Source organism: Mustelus asterias, chromosome 2 (genome assembly GCF_964213995.1).
Source record: "Mustelus asterias chromosome 2, sMusAst1.hap1.1, whole genome shotgun sequence".
NCBI classification, from domain to species: Eukaryota; Metazoa; Chordata; class Chondrichthyes; order Carcharhiniformes; family Triakidae; genus Mustelus; species Mustelus asterias.
Window position 1 is genome coordinate 72,229,223 of NC_135802.1, and position 13,355 is coordinate 72,242,577.

Sequence of the window (13,355 nt, forward strand, 5' to 3'; positions counted from 1 at the left end):
ATGGAAATCTGCTGTACCACTATCCTAAACAAGTACATAGCATCCCAAGGACCACTCCTGCATACCTGTCCACACTTTTGGCAAACAGTTTGGGAGAAAGGTTCATCCTTAATTGTCATGTTAACAACACTTACAGAAAGGGGACGGGTAGGTATTTTGACATTTTCATGTTTTGAATCATGTAAGGTAAAATATGTTGTTCTAGTGGGATTGTAACTATTCTAAATTAATAACATTGACATCAAAATTAAGAACAAAGAACAATACAGCACAGGAACAGGCCCTCCGAGCCTGCACCGATCATGTGTTCCTAACTAGACCATCTGTTTGTATCCCTCTATTCCCAGTCTGTTCATGTGGCTATCTAGATAAGTCTTAAATGATCCTAGCGTGTCTGCCTCAACCACCTTGCTTGTAGTGCATTCCAGGCCCCCACCACCCTCTGTGTAAAATACGTCCCCCGCATATCTGTATTGAACCTTGCCCCCCTTACCTTGAACTTGTGACCCCTTGTGTTTGTCATTTCTGACCCGGGAAAAAGCTTCCAACTGTTCACCCTATCTATGTCCTTCATAATTTTATAAACTTCTATTAGGTCGCCCCTCAACCTCCGTCTTTCCAGGGAGAACAACCCTAGTTTACTCAATCTCTCCTCATAGCTAATACCCTCCATACCAGGCAACATCCTGGTAAACCTTTTCTGCACTCTCTCCAAAGCCTCCACGGTAGTGTGGCGACCAGAACTGGAAGCAGTATTCCAAATGTGGCCAAACCAACGTTCTAGATAACTGCAACATCATATGGCAACTTTTATACTCTATGCTCCGTCCAATGAAGGCAAGCATGCCATATTCCTACTTCACCACCTTTTCCACCTGTGCTGCCACCTTTAAGGATCTGTGGACTTGCACACCCAGATCGCTCTGTGTGTCTGTACTCCTGATGGTTCTGCCATTTATTGTATAGCTCCCCCTGCATTAGTTCTACCAAAATGCATCACTTCGCATTTATCTGGATTAAATTCCATTTTAGTAAGAGTTTTAACAACACCAAGTTAAAGTCCAACAGGTTTATTTTAAATAAACCTGTTGGACTTTAACCTGGTGTTATTAAAACTCTTACTGTGTTCACCCCAGTCCAACCCCATCTCCACATCTTAAATTCCATCTGCCATTTCTCCGCCCAATTTTCCAGCCTATCTATATCCTGCTGTATTCTCTGACAATGTTCATCACTATCCGCAACTCCAGCAATCTTTGTGTCGTCCGCAAACTTACTAATCAGACCAGCAAAGAAGTGCAATTCGAATCAATTACTGAAGACATTTATTAATGGGAACTTAGTCACTTTGCTCAGCTGTAAATCTAAAGGTTTTCCCAATTACTCAGCAGGTTTATTGAGCGAATAGTTGATCTATCTTCCTTTTCTTGACTTCTATACCCAAAGGCAGGTCTTTGGTGATCGTCCATTGAACTATGGAAAAGTGCCATGATTAATAGCTAGATTTAGGGCAAGGAGGAAGGTTCTGAGTTTACCTCAGCCAGAATGGAGATTGAACTTCATGCTGTTGCTGTTAATCTGATTAACATGTTAGCTGTCTAGCCAACTGGGCTGGACTCCAGTTGATGTACATACAAGAAATCTTAGATTTCACCCCTTGTCTAAGGTGGTTTAAGGGATATCAGCTAAAGCAGCTGTAGGGGAACTAAAATTCACTTCAGTATTCTGGGATGGGAGCTTCCAATTCAGCAATAAATCTTACTGAAATTTCACATGTTATGGTCATCAAATGAAGACCTCCTGTAGCTGAATACCTTCTGAGAATTGCTTTCAAGTTGCAGCACAATAAAGGTCACTTGGGCAAATTACCAGAACAATCAACCCTCATGCAATCATTACCAAGCAAGAATTCAGGAAAGCGGATAAGGGAAAAGGTTGGTGAAGGACAACATTAATGGTCAAAGTCGGAACTCAGACATCCGAGTCAAATGATATCATGACCCCACACTATGTAGGGAACAGTCACCCAGCGGAGATTTTCCCTGGGTTACACATTTCATGTGGTGGCCAGAGAGTGGCTCATCACCATCTTTTGTTTAATTCTTTAATGGGGTGTGGGCATCACTGGACCAGCATTGTTGCTCATCCTTAACCTTGAGAAGGTGGTGGTGAGCTCCCTTCTTGAACCACTGCAGTCTATTTGGTGCAGGTAGTGAGAGAGTTCCAGGTTTTTGATCCAGTGTAACAGTGAAGAAACGGTGATATAAATCCCAGTGTAAGGCTCAGATAGGAACTTGCAAGTGGTGGTGTTCTCTTGTCCTTCTAGATGGTGGTAGTCACAATTTTGGAAGGTGCGGTTGAAGGAAGCCTGATAAGTTGTTGCAGAGCATCTTGTATACGGTACATACTGCTGCCACTGTGTGTCAAAGATGGACAGAATGAATGTTCAAGTTGATAGATGGGGTTTCAGCCAAGTGTGGTGCTTTGACCTGAATAGTTTCCAGTTTCTTGAATGTTGTTGGAGCTTTACTCATCGAGGCAAATGGTGAGTATTCCATCATATTCCTGAACATGCCTTGATAGTGGACAGGCGTTGGGAAGTCAAGAGGCAAGTTAATCATTTCAGAATTCAAGCCTTTGACCTGCTCTTATAGCCAAAATATTTTTATGGCTGGTCCAGTTTAGTTTCTGGTGAATGATAAACCTCAGGATGTTGATGGTGGTGGATTCAGTAATTATAATGTTACGGAATGTCTAGGGAAGATGATTAGATTCTCGTTTGTTAGAGATGGTCATTGCCTCACACTTACGTGATGCAAATGTTTCTTGCCATTTATCAGCCCAGCTTTGAATTGGCACAGACTGCTTCAGAATCTGAAGATGATGGTGGGTTCTCAAAGTTGAAGAGTCAATACAAAGTCCTCCAGTTCAAAAAAGCTATGGTGCAGAGTTCAGGGAGGAAGCTTGCTGCCATCCAGCCATGCCCCTGCTCCAAATTTTTAAATTTTTGACATATAAAAGGTCTCCAAAAGTCAGGCCACCATTGTAATGGGGGAATCCTTCCGCAGGACAACCGCAACTGAGAGGCAGGAAGGACCTCAAGATCTATTGCCAAGAGGCTGCCCCGAGGCAGCTGGCAACGTCCCTGACATCTCGAGAAAGGGGACGGGGAGAGGCTGCCAGGCCAACTGGAAAATTTAACTTGGCCTCTGACAATAGGCCTTTAACTATCCTAATTGAATACCCACCACATACAATTGAATAGCTCTGCTGACTCCGATCACGCCTCCAGAAAAATGGCAGAAACATGTAGCACACCTTCATGTTTGTGGGTGAAAATCCTGCTCAATGTACCTATTCCAAGAACCTGCTGGAAACAGACAGACGCTATTGGAAGGATGTTCATCTAGCATTTTTCAAACATTTTGTTTCATTTCCTGAAAATAAATTTGATTGAAACATCAAATAATTGGTTATTTGTGGGTATGGAACATAAGTGCAAGTTTCAGCATACTTTATTGCTTTAGAAATATTTTTTAGTGTACAGTAGGTTGGGGAGAAACATTGGTGCTCAAAGTAAGATGAAGCACTTTTCCAAGGGATTTGTATGCTATTGTGATAGATTCTTGTTGCTTTTTAGGAAACTGAATTTTTTGAGGGAAAATAGTTCAGAATTCACATTCACTAAAAATGAATTGCCAAAATAAGTGACAGTTGTCTAAACCTAGGCCTACATTAATTTTATGCTAGATAGTGCTCCTTTCAGTCAAGCTGATGCACAGAGAACTATATTTTTAGAGCTCTTTCATAAACATTTATTACATTCAAGATTTATAGTTTTCTGAGCAAGAGTCCTTCAAAATGTGTGCAATTAAGTTCTTTTGAAATACATTTTCTAAAATATAGAAAATCCGCATTGGAAAATACGCCCTGTACCATTTGGACTTTCATATTGCAAGTGTTGTTATTAACAGTTATGACATAAAACAAACACCAAAATTGGTGAATAACCTTTATCCTGTGCATCTAAAGTGAAACAGTATTAAAAGTGATACTCGTGATTCCATTTCCTTCCTGCTAATAGCTGAGTTTCTGGCACTAATACCATTGGCCATCAACATGGAAATTGTTGTTGGTCAGTGGTAAATGTATAAAGGTAGATTTCTATCTATATAAGAACACAAGAGCATATGTGGCATCTTTTGACCTCAGCATTATACAGCCAATGAAGTACTTTTGAAGTATGGTCACCGTTGTAATGTTAAGAAACACAAAAGCTATTGTGCACACAGCAAGCTCCTACAAACAAGCAAGCTTCGAAGCAATATTATAGAATCCATACAGTGCAAAAGGAGGCCATTCAGCCCATCAAGACTGCACTGACAACAATCCCACCCAGGCCCGTGACTCCACGTATTTACCATACTAGTCCCCCTGACACGAAGGGGCAATCTTGCATGGCCAATCAACCTAACATGCACATCTTTGGTGTGTGGGAGAAAACCAGAACACCCGGAGGAAACCCCTGCAGACAGGGAGAGAATGTGCAAACTCCATAAGGACAGTGACCCAAGGCTGAAATTGAACCCGGGTCCCTGGTGCTTTGAAGCAGCAATGCTAAACACTATGCCACCCTGTCGCCCATTATAATGAACAGATAATGTAATTTTGTGATGTTGATTAAACAATAAATATTATCCAGGACACTCCTGCTCCTCTTTGAAATAATATCATGGGAGCTATTTTCGTCAACTGATAACATACTCAGTTAAATATGTCATCCAAAATACAGTGCAGTACTGCACTGGAAATTCAACTTTGATTTTTGTGCTCATGTCCTGGAATAGGACTTGAATTCACGACACCCTGACTCAAGAAATGAGTGTGTTGCAAATTGAGCTATAACTGACATTTGAATATAAGGTGAATGACATGTATAGAAATGTAATTTTATAATCAATTATGGGCCAATCACAAATCTTAAATGTACAATAATTTTGAATTTTAATTGCAGTGATGGAAGATGGCAGCATGAATGGAATGGGGAGGGAGGAAAATGATGCTTATAAGTTGGGGAAGGAGGTGTTTAGAGGGTAGGGATATACTTGTTTGAGGTGAGGAAACCCTCTTATGAGGAAAGGAAGTAAATATTGAGCTAGTCCTATTCCCTAAACTTGCATCTTTTTCTGGTTTCTCTTCCATTTCCCCTCATGGCCTTTCTGAGCTCAGTTCGTCCATTAGACCCACCTCCTGGTCCCCATGTTAGGTGATATTGTTAAAAGTTTGCACCAATCAGTTTCTGATTTCAGCATCCTTCTACTGAAAAGCCAACTCTGTGTCCACTGTCCATGCAAACTGCCACCCCATTTGCAAACTCCTTTCTCCAAAGTCCTTGATTGTGTTGTCATTTCCCAAATCTGTGTCCATCTTTCCCAGCTTTCCATGTTTGAATCCCTCCTTTCACCCCTTCTACAATTCCGAGACAACTCTTGTCAAAGTCACTGATGACAACACATTTGACTGACAAAGGTGAATAATCCCTTTGTCTTTCTTGACCCATCTGCAGCCTTTAACTCAGTTGTCCATACCATCCTGCCTCTCCACTGTCATCCAGCTGGGTGGGACTGTACTTGGCAGGTTCCATTCCTATCTATCTATTCATAGCCAGATGGGGTGGTATGGTGGCACAGTGGTTAACACTGCTGCCTCACAGCGCCAGGTTCAATTCCCAGCTTGGGTCACTGTCTGTGTGGAGTTTGCATGTTTTTCCTGTGTCTGTGGGGGTTTCCTCCGGGTGCTCTGGTTTCCTCCCGCAGTCCGAAAGACTGTGCATCGGCAATGCTAAATTCTCCCTTAGTGTACCCGAACAGGCGCAGCGTGTGGCGACTAGGGGATTTTCACAGTAACTTCATTGCAATGTTAATGTAAGCATACTTGTGACACTAATAAATAAATAAGAAAGAGTATCACTTCCAAAGGCTTTACTTCCTGCTCCTGAATCATTACACATGTTCTCCCCCAAGGATCTATCCTTGACCCCCACTTTCTATTTCTCATCTACTTGCTGCTCCTCTGTAACATCATCCAAAAACACAGCATTGCTTCTCAGTCATAAGCTGACAACATCCAGCCCTATCTCCTAACCATTCCTCTGAACTCCTTCACTGTTGCTAATCAAACTGTTTAACCACATCCTGTACTGGATGAGCAAAAATTTTCTCCAATTAGATATTAGAAAAACTGGAGCCATTCTTTTTGGTCTCTGCTGCAATCTCCATTATGTGGAGATGCCAGCGTTGAACTGGGGTAAGCACAGTAAGAAGTCTCTCAACACCAGGTTAAAGTCCAACAGGTTTATTTGGCAGCACTAGCTTTCGGAGTCTCAAGCTCCTTCATCAGGTGAGTTAATAAGCAATCTCCATTCCCATAGCTATGGACTCCATCCCTCTCTCTGACAATAGCCTGACACTAAACCAGACTGTTTGTGACCTTGGTGTCATATTTGATCTTGAGTTGAGCTTCTCACCACATATCCATCACTAAGAAGAATATTTTGACCTCTGTAACATTTTCTGACTATTCCCTGCCTTAGATCATCTGCTGAAACCCACATTTATGTCTTTGTTATCTCTAGATTTGACTATTTCATTACATTTCTGGGTAGCCTCCCACATTTTATCCTCTAAATCTAAAGTTATCAACATGCACCATGTCCCTTTTACCTATCACCCCTATGCTTGATGCTCTCCAATGGTTTTTGGACAAGCAAATTGATATTCTAGTTTCCAAATCCCTCTGTGGCTTTGGCTCTCTCTATCTCTATAATGTCCACCAGCCCCACAAACTATGAGACATCTGTGCTCATCTAATTCCGGTCATTTGAGCATATCCAATTTTAATTGCTGTGGCATTGGTGGTCATACCTTCAGGTGCCTGTGCCCTAGGCTCTGGCATTCCCTTTCTAAACCTCTCTACCTTCCTTTCTTATGTATACCTTTATACTCTGACAAAGCTTTTGACCACCTGCCCAATTCCCCCCTAAGTGGCTTGTGTCTAATTTTGCTTTATAACGCTCCTGTGAAATGGCGTAAGATGTTTTATTGTTTTAAAGATGCTATATAAATATAAGCTATATTTTTAGAGGAAATGAGGGGGAGCTCAGAGAGTGGCAGGGAATGGGAACCTGAGCATAGATTCAAAAGGAGGAAAAACAAAACTGGAAATGGAAGGCAATAAATTAATAAGCAAGTATGGAAGGCAGAGAAAGCAAAGGCTAGAAAATAGAAAACAAAGGAGTTGTTCAGTGATTAATGGTATATATTTAAATGCAAGGGCTCTTGTTAATAAGGCAGATGAGCTGAGGGGACTGTTGAATATTTGCAAGTATAATATCAAATTATATACAGAATATAAAAATATAACAAACTGAAACGTCGCTTAAAGCAGAGCATGTCAATATTCTGGGTTAAAAATTTTCAAACAGAATCAAGAAGATTAAAAAAGAATGGATTTTGCAATATTGAGGAGGGTTAAAATGCTAGAAGCATCATCAAATAAGATGATATGGGTTAAATGGAGGTAAAAATAAGGGGTAATCACACAGCTGCGGGCGTACCATAGATCCCCAAAGAGTCAGAGGGAGATAGAAAGGCAAATATGTTGCTGAAAAGTACAGAAACAATAGGACAGCAACAGTAGGTGATTTTAACCACCCTAATATTAACTGGGATAAAATCAATTAAAAGATATCAAGGGCGCAGAATTTTCTTAATGAATTTGTTCGACTTTTCTTATGGTGAGTCCACAGCAAACTCACCATAAGAAAGAGCAGGCGTGCATTTAGTTTTGGAAAATGGAGCAGAGCAGGTCGAAGGGTTACGAGAGAGATCATTTTGGTGATGGTCTTAACTCAGTTAGATTTAGCTTGGTTATGGAAAAGAAAAAAGATGGACCAAGTTTTAAAATGTTAAATTGGCGAAAGGCCAATTTACAAAGTTGAGATTTGATTTGGCAAAAATAGGTTGGAAACAGTGACTTGGTTGTAAATCAGTGTCAGAACAGTGGGAGGTGTTCAAGGAGGAGATAGGAAGGATTTAGAACAAGTATGTACCCAGGTAGGAAAACGGTGGGATGTCAAATACCCAGAATAGGATAAATCAAAAAAATGAGAGCTCATTACGGCAGAAAATATTGGCATATGGAAAGAAAAGGAGTGAAATTAAATAAGAATTAGGAAAGCAAAGAGGGAGCATGAAAAAAATATTAGCAAGTAATATCAAGAAAAGGTGTTTCATAAGTGCAGAAAGAGCAAGAGGATAACTAAGGAAATAATAGGGCCCATTAGAGACCAAACAATTAACTGTGCAAGGCGACCAAAGATATATGCATGGTTCTTAGTTCTTTGTTTTCATTAAAGAGTGGGTCGGTGTACACACATTGTAGTTAAGGAGACAGACTGGGATTTTCCAGCCCCACCATGGCAGGTTCCCCCAGCGAGGATGCACGAATCACTCAAATGTCTGTTAACTTCTTTTCCCACCAGTGGAAGGGGGTCAGAAAATCCCAGCCACAGTGTGTGAAATATTGTCTGGTATAAACATAGTCAGAGAGGAAATATTAAGGGCTTTAGCATCCTTGAAAGTTGATAAATTGCCAAGACCTGAATAAACGTGTCTAAACTTCCAAAGAGATGTAAGGTAGGAAATAGCAGAGGCTTGTAACTATCATTTTCCAATCCTGTCTGACTGCAAAGGATCAGCAGACTGCTAGCATTCTACCACTTTTTTAGAAAAAGAGGAATGGATCGACCAAAAAATTACAGGCCAGTCAGCCAACTGGTGGTGTTAAATTATGGAAAAAACTTCTGAAGGACAGTATTAATCATCATTTAGAAGGGCACATGTAAATCAAATACAGTCGGCATAGATTTGGTAAGGGAAAGTCTTATCTGACTAACCTGATTACATTTTTTGAGGGGGTAACAAGGAGAGTAACACACTTGATGTTTGTGGCAGATTGGTCAGAAAACCAAGAGCCCGTGGGATCCAAGGAAATGTGGCAAGTTGGATTTAAATTGGTCAGTGGCAGTAAACAATGGATAATAGTCACAGGTGTTAATGACAGAAAGGCTGTTTCCAGTGGTGTTCTGTAGGGCTCAGTATTAGGTCTCTTGCTTTTCATGGTAGATATCAATGATTTACACTTAAATATAGGGGGACTGTTCTGTGTCTTGTCTGTGTGCTGTCAGAATCATTTTGCTCTGATGTGCATATCATCAGTTTAACTTCTGTGTCTCTGATATCATTATATGTCTGTCTCCTTGATGTGTTTTTATTATATAGTTAATTTGTCTTTTTCAGCCCTCTTTGTATCTGCATTTCTCTGTCATTATCTTGTACATCCTTCACTTAAAGCAGGTTCTAATCGCATGTTTCCTTCCCTAAAGGACAATAGTGCACCAGATGGGTTTTTATGACAATTGACATTGGTTTCATGGTCACATTAGACATTTAATTCCAGACTTTTATTGAATTGAAATTTCACCATCTGCTATGGTGGTATTCGAACCTGGGTCCCCAGAGCATTACCCTGGGTCTCTCGATTACTAGTCCAGTGACAATACACTGCGCATTGCTTTCCCTATCATCAGATATCATCAGTCTGCTTGAATAGTAACTTATCCAACAGTGGTAGTTTGAATGTGTTAATATATTTCGTTATGATCCCGGTTGGTGTTACTACTGGACAGGAAGGTCCCAGAATGGAATCCTGGCTCAAAAGACCATACGTAACTGTTGTTTTTTATTACAAATGTGGATGAACAGAATCACAGGACTCCAGCTAGCTTTTAACAGGTTGGCACTGCCAGGGTGTCAGGCCATGTCCCTGACCAGACAGGGGCTATGCTGGCCTTCACGCCCCCAGCATGGTCATCACGCCTGTTCTCCAAAAATGGAATAGTGATTCCATTATGTTATGCTGGCAAGTGGGAACATATGATGTTCCTGGAAGATATGACATTAACCAGTTCTTAATATTTAAATATATTTAAATGAATGGTAATCACACCCTTGCTGGGCATGAACCTAATGATGTCACCGGCAGAGGGGGTGGGAGAGAGAATCTCCCTGACACGCACCCCATTGTGGCCCTCTCACGAGAGTTTCTGGCTATAGCATGATTTGCCTCTGCATCAAATGGGGCAGAAAATCATCCTGGTTGCCAAGTGCTATGGGGCTGTTGAGTGTTCAGCTTGTTACAGACTTTGTTCCTTTCAAGTAACCAGATGAAAAATTTTGGAGTTTAAAATCAGCTTTTTATTTACGGGCTATAGCAAGGGCGCAGTCCAGATCACAGGATACAAAGTTATACAAACAGATGTACTTCCAGATTCAATTACAAGTAATTAACATATATCAATCAGAGATGTACATTTGTATAAAAATTATCTATGTTCACTCAAAACTATTGATTAGGTTTACATAAGGGTATAGTTGTCCAATTATAACTTGTGCACATCTACCTAATTATAATATCACCAAGCACTATCTGCCACCCTCTGGACATGAGTGTGGTAGCTATATATCTGACCAATGGTATATCAATCTCCCATGTCCATTACACCTTGTTCGAACAAACACACATGTTGCAACTGCATCATTCCATTGAATCCTTGTGTGCATACTGTGTGACTTAAACCTGCTGTGTAACTTTTTTTTAATGGAGTTTTATGGTCCTTGATTCTTATCTAGGTCTGCTTTAATCAAGACCTGTGGTTTTTCTCATAGCTTTCCCTGTTGTGACTGAGCTTGCAGCTTATGTGATTTTTAAACTTGTGTGATTATTAACCTTTTCACTCAGCAATAGCTCATTCTTTCTCCCAAGTTCTTGTTTACCTTTCACATCATAAACTCGAGGCACAATAGAGATACATTTTAAAATGAAACCAAAAACTCATCCAGGCAAGTGGAGGGTATTTCACCACATTCCTGACTTGTGCCATGTAGATGGTGGACAAATTCTGGGGAAGTTCGGAGGTCGCAGAATAATGTAATTGATACTTATAGTTATAATAAATGATTCGTGCCATTTGCCCAATATAGGGGGCTGGTGTGATGAGCGTTGGCATGAAAGTTGTAGGGACTGTATGTCAATTCAATGTTGTATGTAAGCATTATGTTTCATAGACACTATCAATGCACACCCATGTTTTTGATTCATGATGATTCGATAAATGGATTAATAACTGTGACATTTATGAAGATTTATCTGGTAATCTGTAGTTGACCACGAAGAGATCAACTGTAATCATAAAAGATTATAATGTTTTATTGTTTAGTATAGCATGTTCTGTTTTAATATTTCCAGTGTGTTTAATAATTAAATATTTTTTAATTAAAGATATTACATCTCCCTTTATTTTAGCATTTTTGATTTCTTTGTTTATTTTTGACAGCTTATTCACTCTTGATTTGTTAAACGATCTTTGTTTTTGGCTTTGTTTTATGTCACAGGTAAAATGCCATCAGTATTGGCCAGATCCTCCAGAAGTATGCAAATACGGAAGCTTTCAGGTCACATGTCACTCCGAGGATTGTAGCATTGCCTATATCTTCAGAGAAATGACACTTACTAATTTAGAGGTAGGAGTCACTTGTTCCTAGATTCTAAAACTCAACAAATTGTCTTTTGCCTGCTACTCTATTTTATTTCAGAATGTATTGCTTATTCATTTGCTGAATCTCAGAGAATAATAATAAAAGAAGAAACAGCCAATACTCCAAATTGTAAATAAAAACAAAAGATGCCAGAAATACATACTAGATCAGTCAACATCTGTTGGGAAAAGACAGGTTATTGTATTATACTTTTCAGCAGAGGGAAAAATAAGGAATATACGATAGGAGCTGTCTTACAAACCATGTTTTTTTGCGTATTGAACTACATATGATTTCATTATGTTGATCTTGAAAAAGAAGTGGAAGCAATGGATTGGTGAAATGGCGAGCTACTGCCAAGCAATGCTACCTTCACAAGAAATGCAGGGAATTATACAGTTTGTTGCACTTTACCCTTCTAGCATTGACTCAGAAGTATCATCATCATTTGTGTGCACAATTGACCAAATTCCTAATAAGCATAGGACCCTATTTTAACTCCAAGGCTTAATTTAAATTGTGATAGGTAACTTCTTAGCTGCAACAGATAGGCAATGGCAAAAAATTGCATGGATCAGAGGCTGTCACCAGGCAAGAGGCAGGATTGACTTCCAGGGTTGAGTTTGGGAAGGTGGTACTCCACAACAGGGGAGGCCTAAACTGTCATTGTGGAGTCTGGAGAAGCCCTCATATTCCTCCTAGTCTCATTAGGAAAGGAGAAACAAAATTACTGTTTGTGCCTCACCCGCTATCTCCAAGAAGAAAAACTACAGACTACTAAAATTTACTTGATCAAAATGCAATGTACAAACACATAAAAGGACTTGGGTGGATGTGTTTTCCACCTCCTCAGAGCCAGGTTAAAATTTGGAACAGCAAGTTTCTGGTAGCTTTTCAATGGATAGGTAACCTAGGTGATTTCTAACTGCCCCCGGTCCAGTTGCTTCTGGATGGATAGGATTAACTTTGCCCCTGTGTTGCTGTAAGCAAATACTGGTACTAATCATACCTGTAATAGACTGATGTTCAAACTAATTTGTTTAAACAGCAACGTGGTTTAAGTCCTTCAACTGTTAGCTAATCAAAGCTTAACTTTTAACAAATTAATTCATGTAACATGGAAGTTGCTGGCACGACCAGATTTATCACTGTTAAGAAATGGTGCTGTCCATTGGTTGAAGCACTCAGTATGTTAGGTAGGGGATTCCAGGATTTTGACCAGGGGTCTATAAAGTAATAGTGCGTGACTTGGAGGAGAATTTGCAATTGGTGTATTGCCATGTGCCCAAAAACACCAATAGAGGTAAATGGGAATGATTTAATTGCCATTACGGAAACATGGCTGCAGAGTGACCAACACTGGAAACTGAATATTCAAAGATATTTACGTTTAGGAAGAGTGACAAAAAGGAAAAGGAGGTGGTGTTGTGCTGATAATAAGGGATGGAATCAGTACAAGAATAGGGGAGGATCTCAGACCAGAACCGAGAATCTGTTTGGGTGGAGCTAAGAAACAGCAAGAGACAGAAGCATTGGTAGGAATTGTTTATAGGCCTCCAAACATCAGTGTAGAGTGGGGCATGTTATTAATCAGGAGATTCGAGAAGCAAGTGACATGGGTGATACAGTAATTAAGTGACCTGAATCCGCACGTAGACTGGGTAAACCTAATGAGCACTAATGCTGTAGAAGACATGT

The 13,355-nt window shown here is 40.1% G+C and overlaps 1 protein-coding gene across 7 annotated transcripts in view; it reads left to right on the top strand.

Annotated features, from left to right (window-relative positions):
• LOC144508725 (tyrosine-protein phosphatase non-receptor type 3-like) overlaps window positions 1-13,355 on the top strand; it is a 176,089-nt gene that overhangs the window by 144,456 nt on the left and 18,278 nt on the right. For all 7 annotated transcript variants that reach the window (XM_078237059.1, XM_078237066.1, XM_078237043.1 and 4 more), the window contains 2 exons: window positions 1-147; window positions 11,514-11,642. In XM_078237059.1, the coding sequence (XP_078093185.1) occupies window positions 1-147; window positions 11,514-11,642 (276 nt within the window). The remainder of the gene's footprint in view (window positions 148-11,513; window positions 11,643-13,355) is intronic.